Raw genomic sequence first — 13,097 nt, 5'->3', positions numbered from 1 at the left:
ACAGTTTATTGGCTGAACTGGAGGCAGCTGTGCAGAAGCTGTTTTCTCCTCTCCCAGCGCCATATTGTGGGAGAGCAGATGCATAGAATAAGTCTTAATTCCAGTAACTCAGTCTAGTCCGAGTTGCTCCCCACAGCGAATGGCTTCATGTCTCACAGGGGTAAGTGTTTCTCCAGGTGAGACATCTGGTTTCTGCACTGCAGGGAGCAGACTCCTCCCTCCTCGAACCGCTCAGTTGTGCTTCACTGTGTGCACATCCAACACAGCAAATGCTACTGATGTACTCAGACCATTTAAGTTCTAAGAAGTAGCCACGGACCATCAGAGAGCAATCTCCATCACCAGAAAGCAACCTCACACAGAGTCGACAGGCTGCTGGATGAACGTTCATTTTATTCACAACGGCCACCCATGTGGAAGTGTGACAACATGAGGATGCCAAATACAGAAAGTGACGTGACACCATAACCATCTCCCAAGAGAACTGTTCTTACTTTGAATGGAAAACATCACTTCAACAAAAAACATTTAAAGATGCTCCCTATTGTAATTTCTAACTATAAAATATAATTTTAGTAACAGAACAATCCTCCTTGATTGGTCACACCATTCACTATGAAAAAAGAAACTCAATTTATCTTGAAAAAAACAAAACACTGAAATAAATAACCAAATAATTTAATTAAAGGTAGTTTGCTGCATTGCACATTACCTCCCAGAATTCTAAAGCTAGCTTTTTTTAAAGCTTGGGAAACGCATTTGTTTTTTTTAGTTCCTCGCTAAGTGAGACATGCTTCTTCTGAGGAAAACTATTCTATGGAGTTTAAATATCTGTTCATGGAGAGTCAGTTACTTTTGAGTGCACAGGTGTTGGTAATGGGGTGGAAGAGCTATCTGTGCATGCTGTGGCAGGACCAGGCAGGGCACCCATGTCACTGGCCTCAAGCCACTGGCAGTGTCCTGATCACTTTTCCCCAGCCCAGGAAGTACCACCTAGAGTCTGCAGTTTTGGGTGGAAATGTGCACTAATCACTGGTACAAACCCCTGTGTTTATCTCTAACAATGATGTCCTTAAATGTATTACAAAGTCCTTGGGGGCATCCTTGGAGATTTAAAAAAGCAGCAACATAGGATATGGCTAGGGGAACATAATAAGCATTTGCTATGGGAGTTATTTCTAGGAAGATTTAATACAATGTTTTTCTTTGACAAAGTTGTTGTCAAGTTCCCAGTCCAATTTCTTTTTCCTTCCTATTACAAGTAATCAAGTTCACTGCCTTCCTAGCCTTCCCTTAATAAATACGAACCCTTCTCCTGAATCAAGTTACTGCCTTGCTTCCACCTACCCCATCCCTGTACCATTTAGAGACAGCACCTAGCTGCTTTCTTGTCTGTATACAGGGCTGTGAGAAGACAGGTGGGGGCTTCTCTGGAACATGATTTGCTGCAATTGTGGACATCTCAACACAACACAAAGAGCTCCCTGGATCAGCGCTTTAAAAAAATTTTTTAATTGTGAAGACAGGGTTCCTGGTTTGTTAGAAAACTGATCTCAAAAACTAATCTAGAAAGCAAGTATAAGGAGTAAAATTCTGGTGCATCAACAAATACTCACATTTTAGACTGAAGGCTGGTTACTTCTCTTGCCAACGTCGGTGTGGACACAAACATTCCTGAATTAAGAGGATGCTGCTGTCTCTATCCTTTCTGGAATCAGATGGACCTCACAGGGGCCAACAAATTGTGTCTGTAAAGGGCCTTTCAGTAAATATTTTAGGATTTACAGGCCATATACAGTATCTGTTGCACACTGTTCAACTTTTTTTTAACAACCTTTCAAAATTGAAAAGCCATCCTAACTGGAGGTCTTCCAGATTTGCCCCTTGGGTTTGCAAAACCCTGCTACAAGGAGTCCATTGTCAGCGACACAGGGACATTTGCCAGGTATCAAGTAGTTTGGGTTTGGGCCTCAGAATCTGACCTCAAGGATTTTTTTTGGACAGTGAGGTAGGTCTTTGCAGAGGGAGAATTAGGGCAGGCCAAAAGCAGAGTTCCTCTGCGTTTTGGCCCTGCTCTGTCCATGCAGCCATATAGAGTTGAACCACACTGGCATCCTGTACTTAAAAAGTGGTTATTTAAGGATTGGGCATTGACCTAGCAGTTAAGATGCTAAATAAAGACACCCCTGTCCCATGGTGGAGTGTCTGGGCTTCAGTCCTAGCTCCAGCTCCTGATCGTGCAGACCCTGGGAGATGGCAGTGACAGTCAAGTAATTGGGTCCCACTTACATGGGAGAACTGAACTGAGTTCCCAGCTGCCAGCTTTGGCTTCAGTCCCAGCCCAGATGTTACAGGCATTTAGGCAGTGAACCAGCAGATGGGAGTTTTCATTTTCTCCCTATTTCTCTCTCTCTCTCTCTGTCTCTGTCTGCTTCTCAAATAAATAAAAACAGAAAGTGGCTGTTTTAAGGGAAGAAACCTTAATTGAGGCCCATTTAAATATATGCCTATGCTGGCTTATCCTTGCCTTGATTTTAAGAGCAAAACCACATCTCAGATATTTACAAATTTCTATTCAATAGGTTAGGGCCTTCCTGCTCCAAATGGTTGGTGATAAAAAAAGCTGAAGTATAAACGTTGTTTCTCTTTACCACCAATACCATCCACAGGGCAAACACCCTCTGAGAATTCAAGGAGCTGCACACCAGCTCACACTACTCTAGGTATCAATGCCACAGCTCACTTGTGGCTGGAGCCCAGCACGTCAGGAACTGGCTCCCTCAACTTCACAGGGACCTTTCTTTCCATCCTCTCAGGAACAAGACTGGGCCACAAAGCTCCTCCAACTCTGAATACTTGAGAGGCAAACATTCTACACGTAAGTTTTTCCTTGCAAGAATATTCATTTGGAAGAGAAAAAGGCAATTTGCATTTCTTTCATAAATTTGTAATCGTTTCCATCACCTCTATACAGCAAACATGTTATTAAGTAACTCAACAATACAAACTCAAACTTTCCCCCCCAAAGTTAAACAGGGCTTCAAAATCTAAATTCTTTCTCTAATCAATGATTTTCACATGAGTTTAACTATTGTTCTGGGGTTAGAAAGTAGTATATACACACGTACACACTCCAATAAAAAGAACCTGGCCTGAAAATCTGTGAGAAGTCCCAACATTTCTAACCCAAAGATAGGTGAAAAAGAGGCAGACTCACACATGGCAATCTAGCTGTCCTTTTCATGTCTTTGCTTGATATACCAACTTGGTTTCTTAAAAATATGAGTTTATTTCTTGGATTAAATTCAGACTCTTGTTTTAGTCTCGATTTGCACTAACCGTGCAATTATAGCCTCAACTATAATAATAAGAACTTGTCAAGCTGTGCAGGGGGTCTCCCAAATAAAAATCTAAGGACAACTTAATTGAGAGGGACAAATACCAACTTACAGCTGGAGAAAATTGGAGCACAATTAAACAAGCAAACACACATAACTAAGGAACTCGGAAGTATTCGGGACTAGGCTCCAAGTCTAGTTTTAATAAAATTAACACCTGTGAAATTCTTTCAAAAGTAAAGTGTTCTAAGGCCGCTAAAAGATAATATAAAGGAAGTAATTAATTACCTGTATCAGGAAACAATAAAGTGAATGGGGATTTTTCTAAATAAATTAAAATGAAAGGCCAATTCTGTTGTGTTTCTGAAGGAGTACTGCATTTCCTCAGTGTCATTAGTGCTTTTCACACACATCCACGAAGCTCTAGCCAGTATTTCACGCTGTTCACGCTCCCAACTATCAATTTTAAAAGCTACCTTCTGGTGCCTGTATTTCTCTGTTCTGGATATAAATGGTTATGAATTTTTAACCTCTAAAACATACTGTAGCAGACCGGAACAATTACTTTCTTTAGGTTAGACCTTTTAGGATAGAGGGAAAAAAAGAGGATTGAAATTTCAGTTATAAGTGGTATTTTTGGTTCTATAAAAGTATCTCTCCAGTTCTGCCTCCACTGGTAGAATTTTTTCTATTTCTCTTCACAATGAAAGTGCATTAGTTTAAAATTTAACAAGTCTTAAAGAAAACCCCAAAATCTTCATAATTTTTGGCAGGTATCAATACTATGCAGCAAAATTCAAGTGAATTTCCCTTTCCCTACTCCTCAGTTTAAAGCTGTATTCAAAATGGCTAAATGCAATACTTCACGATGGCAGGTTTACAAACAATGAATTTTGTTTTTGTTTTTAGGAGCAAAAAAAGGAAAAGAAAAATAAAACCATATGAGAATACAGAGTAGAAACCCTGAGGTAAAAATGGCTTTTCCTTGAGAAAGTCTTCCTGGAACTGTTTAACTCCAATTCATAACGTGCCAGCAAGCTTCTGAGATGGAAGGCCTTCCTCCATCCACAGGGCGGCGGCAGCGGAGCCACTGCGTGGTGTGCGCCGGTGGATGCGCCGCAACCGCAGCAAGTAGAGGAGGATGGAGAGCAGGACCACCAGGAAGCAGCCGGAGAACAGGTAGTGGTTGTAGACAAAGGAGACGCCCCGCCAGTGGGCATGACCAGCCCGGAAGGCCTCCTGCTGGATGTCTCTGACCAAGGGGAGACAAAACAACAGAAAACATACAGGATGAAGTAAGAGAACGTGTGGCTGGAAACAGTACACAAGTGATGAGGGGAGAAGACCTGCAGGACTCTGGCTCTGCAGGTATGGGCTGAGACTCTGCTCCCTGCCTTCTGAAATGACCCACTGTTGACTGACATGTCAAAGTGTATTCATGAGTCCCTAGCAGTTGTCATCATTAGAATTTAAGTAAAATAATTCAGAAATTTAGAAGAACTGTGAGGGTTTCAGTAATCAATGAATGTGCAATCAAAACACATTTGGGATCAGCAATGCCCAAATAGTTGTTTACAAAGTTAGCTAAACGTATTACTGGGAAGTGCTCCATAGCAGGAGAAAAAGAACTACTCTCTCACTTATTATTTAACCAGGGTTCTTAACATGGAGTCTCAAACAAGGACAAATGTTCATCTTTATTTTACCATTCTGTAGTATTTCTTTTGATCATGATGGCAGATGCCAAACTACTGCAGTATTAGCAGAAACTGTGACTCTGCTACAAGTGAAATATCACAGATTTTTTTCTATTGCCTTACAGTGTCACTGGTTCATCACTACACTGTAATCACAGGTATTACTAGTACTGCAGCCAGATCTTTTAAGAACATGTATTACTGAATCATAAATTTATTTTCTGTGATATTTTGCTAAATGTATCTTCCATGTGAAAATCACCTCTGTAATATGATAATATTTATATTATATATTTTAAAGCAATACTTTGAGAAGGACCCAAGTCCATAAAGGTCAAGAACCCCTGAATGCACCCTTTTGCAGAAGTTAGGGGACAACTGAGAATAATGGGATATGTTGAGTGGGAAAGGAGTAAGCCTTTGTGGCCTGGGGTAGACCCAAGTTAACTTCACTGACTTGATGACCCTGCCCATGGCCAGTGATAATAGCAGTACAACAAACATCCACAAATCACAGTCACGATGAGGTTCTGAACTGCAGAAAAGTAGCTCTTGGTGATTCTCTCTACTAAATTCATGGCTTACCTCAACGGTAAAAACCGGGTTCTGTACAGGATGGCCCCCAGGGTCCACTGCACCTCCTTGTCATACACCTGCAAGGCGGTCTTCAAGCTTTTATAGTTGACAGGAAATGAGAAGCCTCTGTGGAATACCTCAAACATCCAGGCCGATTTGAAGCACTGATACCTACAATCCCCAAGCACACAGTCAGACTGCCTCCCTGTCACACAGACCACAGGGCAGCAGCTTCACCAGGCTGCCTCCCTTGAGCAGGCAAAGAACTCTACGCCTTTCAAGTTGATTCATCTGGTCCATATCCCTTTGTCCCAGAACATGACACAACTCACTTGCCAAAATCAATGAGCTCCTGAGAACTTCATCTCAGTATGATTTAATCTGTTACCATGACCAATTTCCCTGCTTCAGGCATTTGATCATTTACTCACTGAGTAAATAAGCAGCAAGTTACAATCTTGCTGGACTCCAGTGTAATGTAAAAGGAGAAGGAAGGAAGGCTTTTCAGCTCTGACACTCTGATTCTAAATATTAAAGCTTACTGTATTCACAGCACTGAACTAAGCAATCATAGAGTAATAAATAAGACATAGTGCATTTAAGTGACTTATAATGAAAACAGACTTTTAAAGAGCAACAATCAATCATAAAACATAGCAGAACATATAAATTAGAGAAGGTGTGATGAGTGTTCTAAAGACTCAGAGAGAAGGAGTCTGCTTGAGTGGACACAGGAAGACTGGGAAGGGACAGCATCTGGCCTGACCTCTGATATCTGGGCAGGCTGAACAACTCTGACTGGGGAAGATAAAAAGGTGGGTTTTTGGGTTTTTTTTTTCTTTTTCTTTTTTTTTTTTTTTTGACAGGCAGAGTGGACAGTGAGAGAGAGAGACAGAGAGAAAGGTCTTCCTTTGCCGTTGGTTCACCCTCCAATGGCCGGCGCGGCCGGCGCACCACGCTGATCCGATGGCAGGAGCCAGGTACTTATCCTGGTCTCCCATGGGGTGCAGGGCCCAAGCACTTGGGCCATCCTCCACTGCACTTCCTGGCCACAGCAGAGAGCTGGCCTGGAAGAGGGGCAACTGGGACAGAATCCAGCGCCCCAACCAGGACTAGAACCCAGTGTGCCAGCGCCACAAGGCAGAGGATTAGCCTAGTGAGCTGCGGCGCCGGCCAAAAGGTAGCTTGAGGCCAGGCAGTGGCAAGCCAAGGGGCCAGGACTGAATTAATGGTTTCTTAAAAACAGGCTGGAGTGTAACTGCCTACTACTTACTTAAGCCTGTGGAGGTCAGCATGAGATGCATAGAGTCCTCGGTCAAAGCGCTCCCGCAAGATGGACCACTTTGTCGCACAGTAATCCTGAAAGAAGTTTCATCCAAAATAAGTCATTAGTAAAGGGCATGTTAAAATATTCCTTTGTCTTAGAAATGGTTTATCAAACTTATATTCATAACAAGTATACTCTTCCAATTAGGATAGAGTACATATCAGATATTAAATTGATAAAAACAAATACTACACATGATTTTAGCCAAAAGCCCAAGAAGTGATACCCTTCCAATTAGGAAACACACAAGCTCAACTTATACATGTGTACAATGAATACCACACACACACACACACACACACACACACACACAAACACAAACTGATCACAAATATGACAACGTTTATTCTTTATCTTAAAACTCTGCCAAAGATACTGTTAACCACAACTGAATCTCTTCAAAACTATTCAGTTTTCCCTCCATGACCACATGTTACAAACTTCTAGAAAAGGGTAGCAGTACTGTGGCTAGTTCAAGCTGTGTACTTAGGTCTGGGGGTAGACTTGCTGCAAGGGACTGGGAATATAATAATTATAAACGGCTTTGCCTTACAGAGAAGTTATTTGTAATATTATTAGCTAACAGTTGTTGAGCACTGTGCAAGTGCTTCTTCTGAATACAATGCTTAATAGCTCCTCAACATGGCTCCTATCCTAAGTTCTATTTAAAGGATGAAGTTGAGGCTGAGAGACATGGTGAAACTTGCCTGGGTACGCAGTAGAGGAACAAAGGGAGCAGTGCGCAGCTCAGGGTAAGGGAGGGAGGTAGGGGGATAGACATATCAGGAAGAAGAAATGCCATGAATGAGGACACACACTGAAAGCAGCACAGTGTGGGGGAAACTAATACTTGCTTGCTTTGACTACAGTATACAGTGCTAGACGGGGCTAACTGAGGTGGGGATGTCATGCTAAGGCAAGTGGTATTTACCCTGTAAGCAAAACATGGATGGTTTTAAAATAGGAGCAAGGGAGCCAGCGCCGTGGCTCACCGCCTGCGGTGCCAGCATCCCATATGGGAGCCGGGTTCTAGTCCCAGTTGCTCCTCTTCCAGTCCAGCTCTCTGCTGTGGCCTGGGAGGGCAGTGGAGGATGGCCCAAGTGCTTGGGCCCCTGCACCCGCATGGGAGACCAAGAATAAGCACCTGGCTCCTGGCTTCGGATCAGCGCAGTGCTGGCCGTGGCGGCCATTTTGGGAGTGAACCAACGGAAGGAAAACCTTTCTCTCTGTCTCTCTCTCTCACTGTCTATAACTCTACCTGTCAAAAAAAAAAAAAAAATAGGAACAAGGAGATTATGTGTATATATGTGAGATATATTTCAGACACTACAGGAACAGTGTGGAAGATGAATGACAGAGAGACTGGACACAAGATAACCAACTGGAAGCCTTCTGCACAGTGTAGGTGACACAGACCTGCAGGACAATGACAGTAGGATAAAGGAGTTTGAATATCATTGGCCAAGGGTAGAAGTCTAGGACCACTGCAGAGTAAGGAACACCAACAGGGGAAGCCCTTGAAAGAGCCTGAGGACAGGCTGTCAGAAAGGTAGGCAGACAGGAGTGTCCTGCTAACATGGAGAACAGAAAGGCTGGCAGGATGCAGCAAAGCACAACAGCATAGAAGACTGTACCTTGGAGGTCACTGCTAGCCAGAGTGGCTAATGGTAGGCAGAGGTAGCTTACCAAGGATGTAACACTTCGGTTGTGACCATTTCCCTCCCCCAAGCTAAGGGAACAGGATTCTCAGCATGCTGCACCGCAACAATCCTTCCTCTATCACGCCCTCTGCTTGTGGAGGGAGGACACACCCTGTTAAGGTCCACACATCAGTCAGACATGCAGAAACAGACGGTTTCTTTGAAGGTTACCTTGGCAGCTTTAGTAAATTTAGCAGCATTGTAGTCTCCCCCCATGCGTAACACATCCTCGGTGCAATAGTAGAATTCAGAAAAGCCATAGAATTCACTGTTCAGGAAGTGAATTGGGGGCTGGTAGACCCCATTGAGGGAAGTTTGTGTCTCGTTTGTTTTATTCATGAAAGGCTGGATAGTCTCTCGACATGAATCAAAGTCTCCAGTCCCCCGCAGGTACATGGTCTGCCCATTTTGCTGGATTTCATCTTTAATGTCTAGGGGTAGGCAGGGGTCCAGGTATGGAGTATCAGGAGTCAGACCAGTTTGTTTACCCAGGAGCCTATGGCACAAAGAGAAACACAGAACAGTTTTTGGTCAAATCATTGTGAGCCAGTATTTCTTACAATATGCTCTGTGGAACAGGAGTCCTGCAGGGCTGTATTTGTGGGAACACAAAAGGAATCCTGGATACATAAGTTAGGAAAATGTCTCCTCTTAAAGGCTCATACATTTGTGTGTGGCAGACACAACAGCAGAGCCCAATGAAACCATCTATTCCATTACCTGACCTTCCAATTTCCTGCACACAACCCAGCAACTGTCTTGTTCTCAACCTCAGTTTTGCCACTAGTGCTTGTGATTGTAACTGTATATAGACCGATGAAACGTAACTGTGAAAAGAAATAACTGGACCTAGGGAAATCAGATTAATGTTTTGGAAAAACATAATGATACGATCCTAGAAAACTACTGTTGAACTAAGTGTGGGCAAACCAAAAAAAAAAAAAAAAAAATTGGGAAAAACCTAGGATTTAGTACTTAACTGTTTCATAAGTATATTTATGACTCTGCTATTCTTCAAAGAAAGCCAAACTGACATCCTGAATGAGAGTGCAGTGCATGCAGTAGTAATGACAGATGTAGTCCAAGAGACATTGGTTCAAAGCAAAAATTGGGCAAATGAATACAGAAATAAAAACAAAAAGATTAAGGCTTCAGTCTATTCTCTTTTTTTTTTTTTTAAAGATTTTATTTATTAATTGAGAGGTAGAGTTACAGATAGTGAGAGAGAGAGAGAGAGAGAGACAGAGTGAAAGGTCTCCCTTCTGCTGGTTCACTCCCCTAATGGCTGCAATGGCCAGAGCTGCGCCGATCCAAAGCCAGGAGCCAGGAGCTTCTTCCAAGTCTCCCATGTGGGTGCAGGGGCCCAAGGACTTGGGCCATCTTCCACTGCTTTCCCAGGCCATAGCAGAGAGCTGAACTACAAGAGCAGCAGCCAGGACTAGAACCAGCACCCACATGGGATGCCTGCTCCATGGGCGGAGGATTAACCTACCATGCCACAGCACTGGGCCCCTTTAGTCTTTTCTTATCATTCTGTTTGAACTACTGTGTTTTAAATTAACTATTGTTTCCAAGTGCTTCAGACTGTGGAGTTTCCATTTTCCTACAAATTCTGAGAAGTCTTGGAGAAAAGAAATGTTAACTTTTTTAACTTAAAGGCACTAGGCTTACTACTTTCCAGTAAACTTTCAGATAATTAACATCTGTCATCTTATTTCAAGCAACTGAAAAATCAAAAAAGGCTTATAAAAACTGAAATGTTAACGGTGTCAAAAACTACAAAATCATATGGCCCAATCTGTTGCTGGAATTATTAGGAGATGTATATTACTGAAATTCAATATTTGTCACTTACAGTATGTCAAGTTTTTACTTTCCATTCAACTGATAATTCTGTATTCCTTACATCAGGCGTACTCATAGTGCACTTGGATAAGATAAATTAAAGTTTTGCCTCAAAAATGTTTACTTAATTTTTAAAAATCAATCACTATGAGTGGCAAAGAGATAAACATGCATTTCAAGGTATAATTCATAACACAGGAAATCTGTAATTACTATAAACAATCCAAGACTAATCAAATATATACCCAATGTTACTTTCTAGTTGTCCTACATTCAAAGTAAAAAGTAGCAATAAGTTGTCCATTACCTGTTTTGTTAGTTTTTTTTTTTTTTTTTTTTTTTTTTTTGACAGGCAGAGTGGACAGTGAGAGAGAGAGACAGAGAGAAAGGTCTTCCTTTGCCGTTGGTTCACCCTCCAATGGCCGCCGCGGCCGGCGCGCTGCGGCCGGCGCACCGCGCTGATCCGATGGCAGGAGCCAGGAGCCAGGTGCTTTTCCTGGTCTCCCATGGGGTGCAGGGCCCAAGCACCTGGGCCATCCTCCACTGCACTCCCTGGCCACAGCAGAGGGCTGGCCTGGAAGAGGGGCAACCGGGACAGAATCCGGCGCCCCGACCGGGACTAGAACCCTGTGTGCCGGCGCCGCTAGGCGGAGGATTAGCCTAGTTTATTTTAAAGAGAGAGAGAGAGAGAGAGAGAGAAAGAGACAGTTTGTATTTGCTGGTTCATTCTCTAAATACCCTCATTGGTTGGAGCAAGGCTGGGGCCAAAGCTAGGAGCCAGGCACTCAATCCAGGTCTTTCATGAGGGTGCAGGAACTCAGCTTCGTGAGCCATTACTCCCAGAGTCTGCAGTAACATGCAGCTGGAATCAAGAGCTAGAGTTGGGTACTGAATCCAACTACTTTCATATGGGAAGCAGCTGTCTTAATCACAAGGCCAAGTGCTCACTTAATTATAAAATTTTTTTCAAAAAATAATTTATTTGAAATGCAGTGTGACAGAGGTGTAGGGGAAGGGAGGGGAGAGACCTTTCATTCACTGGTTCACTACACATATGGCTACAACAGCTGGGTCTTAGGCCAAACCAGGAGCCAGGAACTCCATCCCTGTCTCCCACATGGGTGGCAGAAGCCCAAGCAACTTGAGCCATCATCCGCTACTTTCCCAGGAGCCTTATAAGGGAGCCAGATGGGAAGCAGAGCAGCTGGCTCTGAAACTGGCACTCTGATATGGGATGCTGCAGTTGTAAGTAGCAGCTTAACCCTTGTGCCACAATTTTTTGACATTAAAAACAATAGTAACATTTTGGGTTTCAGAAGAAGGTGTACCATGAAACTGAAAATATGATTCAAATATCACATAAAATAATTCTATTTTCTTTGTACTTCAGTCAGAGAGACAGAGCAGCAAACAGAAACAGAAACACTTGGATCTGCTGGTTCATCCCCTAATGCCTGCAGCTGTAGCCAGGTCTCCCATGTGGGTGGCCAGAGCAGACCAATGACTTGATCCATCACAACAGCCTCCCAGGGTCTCCAAGTGCAGGAAGCTGGAGTCCAGAGTTAGGAACCAGAGTACGAATCAAACCCAAGTACTTCTATGTAAGACACGGGGAACTTTAACTTCTGGCTAAGCGGCAGCTCCTAAAATATTTCCATTTTAACAATATAAAAAAATTATATCTGAAGGTACTAGATACCAGCTTTTTAAAAATCCACTGGACTCTTGTCTAGACTGTTGAGGAGTAGTTCTCTTCCTTTTTGTATCCCATTCTTTCTTTTTTTGTTTCTTTCTGTTTCTTTTTTCTTTCTGGGACTAAACAGGAGAGGGAGGAGGAACAGGGTGAGGAAGTGGCTGGAAGAGTAGGTACTATGGGAAGAATTATTATGTTCCTAATGTTGTATTTATGAGATACATACAAATAAAAAAATACATGGGACTAGCAACGTCACATTTAACACTGCATTCATTTAACTTTTGGAGTAGACACAGCAAAAGGGTTTTTATTGATTTTCCTATTTACACATACAAATTTCTGGTAAACATGGTATTAAATAGGCCTGATTTGTCTTTGTTAAAGTCTAAGCCTTCACACATTTAAGACTAAAATGACCAAGGAAATGCATTATTGCTTAGCTCTGAAAATTTGGATTTTTCTCTCCTCAAAATCATTTCACCAAAACAAAATAGCAAGTAATTTCCTATATAACCTCAGAATTCTTAATTCATCCAAATGGCTTGTCTGCTCTTATAGGCTAATTTCAAATAAATAATTATGATAAACTAACAAAATAAACTGAACCTGACAGGGTGCAACATTTTATATATTTTCTAAGTTAGGATTCTACATGAACTCTTTTGTGTAAAGTTTCATCGCTAAATGATTAACAATCATGAACTCTGACTTGCATTACATTTCCTCTTCTTAATAACCTGCTGTGAAGTGGCTCTCACCTACTGAACAGCTGCACAGCCTGGTATCTGTGGACACCAGAGTGTCTGCACCTTCTCCCCCATGGCAAGCAAACACCAACTGCAGGCCTCCAGGACACCAGCTGTTTCCTAGGTGCTGAGTCTCCTAAGCACTCCACAATCAGGAATAGCATTACCCGGG

The 13,097-nt window shown here is 42.5% G+C and overlaps 1 protein-coding gene and 1 pseudogene across 6 annotated transcripts in view; both read right to left on the bottom strand.

The window, feature by feature from the left end:
• Nucleotides 1-373: 373 nt before the first annotated feature.
• ENTPD4 (ectonucleoside triphosphate diphosphohydrolase 4) overlaps nucleotides 374-13,097 on the bottom strand; it is a 35,455-nt gene continuing 22,731 nt past the window's right edge. For all 6 annotated transcript variants that reach the window (XM_008249546.4, XM_070069657.1, XM_008249562.4 and 3 more), the window contains 4 exons: nucleotides 8,810-9,134; nucleotides 6,885-6,970; nucleotides 5,621-5,782; nucleotides 374-4,590 (listed from right to left, as the gene is read on the bottom strand). In XM_008249546.4, coding sequence (XP_008247768.2) covers nucleotides 4,359-4,590; nucleotides 5,621-5,782; nucleotides 6,885-6,970; nucleotides 8,810-9,134 — 805 coding nt within the window. In that variant the 3' untranslated portion in view covers nucleotides 374-4,358. The remainder of the gene's footprint in view (nucleotides 4,591-5,620; nucleotides 5,783-6,884; nucleotides 6,971-8,809; nucleotides 9,135-13,097) is intronic.
• LOC127490487 (U2 spliceosomal RNA) lies at nucleotides 7,038-7,162 on the bottom strand (annotated as a pseudogene).

Source organism: Oryctolagus cuniculus, chromosome 2 (genome assembly GCF_964237555.1).
Source record: "Oryctolagus cuniculus chromosome 2, mOryCun1.1, whole genome shotgun sequence".
NCBI classification, from domain to species: Eukaryota; Metazoa; Chordata; class Mammalia; order Lagomorpha; family Leporidae; genus Oryctolagus; species Oryctolagus cuniculus.
Note: the sequence above shows the minus strand (reverse complement) of the source record. Positions and strands in the feature narration are given on the sequence as shown.